This window comes from Salvia splendens, chromosome 12 (genome assembly GCF_004379255.2).
Source record: "Salvia splendens isolate huo1 chromosome 12, SspV2, whole genome shotgun sequence".
Classification (NCBI taxonomy): Eukaryota; Viridiplantae; Streptophyta; class Magnoliopsida; order Lamiales; family Lamiaceae; genus Salvia; species Salvia splendens.
Window position 1 is genome coordinate 13941293 of NC_056043.1, and position 2805 is coordinate 13944097.

Genomic DNA, 2805 nt, shown 5'->3' on the forward strand with positions numbered 1-2805 from the left:
AGTCAAAAGATCCAAGGTCGAGTATTGAAGATCTTCACGTGGAGATCGAGCAAGCCATCATCGATTCTTGATTGAATCAACGAGGTAAATTGGCTAATTCCGTCAGATAGATGTTTTAGGGATTTTATATGCTAAAGTATGTTTTTAATTCATGTTATGAGCATGATACATGTGATAATTACGTGAATAGAATTTGTCTAAATAATCTGCTAAATAGATCAAATTTATGTGATCATTAAATGCTGCACGCTTCCGCTGCCAACCCCTTCACCAGGAAGCTGAAGTACTGCTTCCGTGCCAATTTCTCCTACATTTGATCAATGAACGGCAGAGGGAAGTGATCCTTCTTCGTAGCTTGATTCACCTTCCTATAATCCATGCACATTCTCCACCCAGTAACTGGCCTTGTCGGGATTAATTCGTTTTTTTCGTTTTTTACTACCTGAATCCCTCCTTTCTTAGGCACCATGTGCATTGGGCTGACCCAGTTACTGTTGGGAATGGAATAGATAATCTCGATCGAAACCAACTTGACAATTTCCTTCAGCACCTCTTCCCTCATGTTGGGGTTGAGTTTCCGTTGTTGGTTGCGGTGTGGCTTGGATCCTTCCTCCAGTCGTATGTGAGGCATACATAAGTATGGGCTGATGCCCACCAAATCTGCCAGTTTCCAGCCAATAGCCTTCTGATTTCTTCTTAATACTTTCAGCAATCTGTCTTCCTGCCCCTGGGTCAAGTGGCTGTTGATGATAACGGGCATTGTTTCGCCCTCACCTAGGTAGGCGTACTTTAGATGTGCTGGAAGGGGTTTCAATTCCTTTCGTTGGGTAGAGGGTTCTCTGCTGCTTCTTTTTCCAGTGGCTTGCCTTGATCAAGCTGTTTCGCTAAGCTAGACACTTGAGCTGTCCCACTTGACCCAGCTGGCCTCGGGCGCTCGCAAAAATCCGTTATCGCTTTCACGATGGCCTGGACGTCCATCTCTCCAACTTTCATGGTATCATACCACTCTTCTACTTCTTTTTCGACCTCCTTATCTGCAGCGGAGTCAGTGAACTGTCTCTTTAAGAATTCTTCCTCCAAATACTCCTGTACCAAGGGCTCAGTCACATCTATGGAGTATACGTTCTCGCCATCAGCTGACTTCTTCATGGCTTCATCAATATTGAAAGTGTACTGCTCTCCTTTGAAATCCAGGCTTATCATCCCATTTCGGACGTCTATAATAGTGCTGGCTGTGGACAGGAACGGTCGTCCTAATAGGACTCCACTCGACTCATTTGCTGCGGGTTCCGTCATCTTGATTACAAAAAAATCAGCTGGGTATAGAAAGTTATTCACCTTAACAATCACGTCTTCCAGGATTCCATCTGGGTGAATACACGATCTATCGGCCAACTGTATAATTATGTCGGTGTCGACGAGCTTGGTCGCTCCCAACTTCCGATAGATGGAGTATGGCAGAACGTTGATTGATGCCCCTAAGTCGCACATAGCGTGCTCCACCTGGATGTCTCCGATAGAAATAAGGAGTGTGAACATTCCACGATCAGACTTCTTGGAGGGGAGGTCCCTTCCTCATTGACCTTCCCTGCCAGGTAGTCTTTAATGAACTTGCTGATCGGGGGCATTTTTAACGCCGTCAAGAGCGGTACCTTCATCTCCACGTCCTTGAACATACTTGCCATATCGATTGTGGCATCCCTCTTCCTTGTCACCATTCCACGGTACGGATAAGGCTTAACCCTTTCAGTTTCCTCTTTCTGACAATCTTCCGAGGCTTCACCTCCCACCTTCTCCTTACCCTTTTCTTTCACTTGATCCAATCTACTAGATTCTTCCTCTTCCTAACGGCTTGGTCCAGAACCAGTTGCTGGAGATATCGCAGGATGGTTGGGGCCTTGGTAGACTTTCCCCGACCTCAGGGATACTTCACTAATATTCTCACGACCAGGTGGTTGCGTAGTGGCTTCATTTCCCTTCAACTCGCCCAGCGACACTGCAACTTGGGAGAGTTGTTTTGTCAGCATCTCCAACGCCGCCCGCTGCTCCTTCTGAGCCTCCTGGATTTCCCGCATCGCATCATTTGGATGGTGCGGTACCAACATATCTCCGTGGCCTTCGTTGGGGTGTCGGTTGTATCTTTGACTCGGCGGTCCCCTACTATAGTTGGGCTGCGGGTAGTCAGATTGCCCGTAATGTTCTTGCTGATATCGCGGCTGGTTGTACTGTTGATTTCCAGGGTGCTGATTTCCCCGTAGGTGTGGTGGGATGTAGCTGACCATCTGGTTGTATGGCTGCCTTCCCTGGTTGCTAAACTGAGGGCCTTGCTGTTTGTACCCTCAGTTTCCCTCCGGTTGTCCGCTTGACCAGTTAGGTTGTCCTCCACTAGACCAGTTTCCTTGAGATACGTTCTTTATTTTGTTCCCTCCAGTGTTTGGTCTATCCTGGATCCGTGCAGGCCAGTTGGGTCGTCCTTCGGAGGGGTGTACTTGCTGGGTTGATAACTGAAGCGGTTGGCTTTGATTCTGATCAGTCCATCGAAAATTGGGGTGGTCCCTCCATGGGGCGTCTCTCTGTTTCCCCTGGATCCAGTTGCCATTTGCGTTCCAGTGGCCAACGACATTTACTTGGGCCTGCGGCTCTTCCTCAGGGGGGACTCGCAATAGTAGTAGTGATGCTCTTCTGGTGGGGACGGTTGCGGCACATACTGCGTTTCCTTTGGTGCAGGTGGTGGAGGTGGTCTGGCTTTCTCTACTGCCTCCAGCAGTTTCTTTTCCATCTGCTCAAATCGAGCCTCCAACTTTT

The 2805-nt window shown here is 48.2% G+C and overlaps 1 protein-coding gene across 1 annotated transcript; it reads right to left on the minus strand.

Annotated features, from left to right (window-relative positions):
• Window positions 1-810: 810 nt before the first annotated feature.
• On the minus strand, window positions 811-2282 carry LOC121757587. Its single transcript, XM_042153111.1, has 3 exons — window positions 1929-2282; window positions 1584-1844; window positions 811-1503 (listed from the first exon to the last, which is right to left on the minus strand). The coding sequence occupies exons 1-3, from the start codon at window positions 2280-2282 to the stop codon at window positions 811-813; spliced, it is 1308 nt and encodes a 435-aa protein (XP_042009045.1).
• Window positions 2283-2805: the final 523 nt, after the last annotated feature.

Coding starts and splice junctions, on each gene's coding strand:
- LOC121757587 (XM_042153111.1), bottom strand. CDS start 2,282: ATGGTCAGCTACATCCCACCACACCTACGGGGAAATCAGCACCCTGGA. Junction 1,845..1,928: donor GTCGTGAGAATATTAGTGAA/GTATCCCTGAGG, acceptor CCAAGCCGTTAG/GAAGAGGAAGAATCTAGTAG. Junction 1,504..1,583: donor AAGACTACCTGGCAGGGAAG/GTCAATGAGGAA, acceptor GGAGACATCCAG/GTGGAGCACGCTATGTGCGA.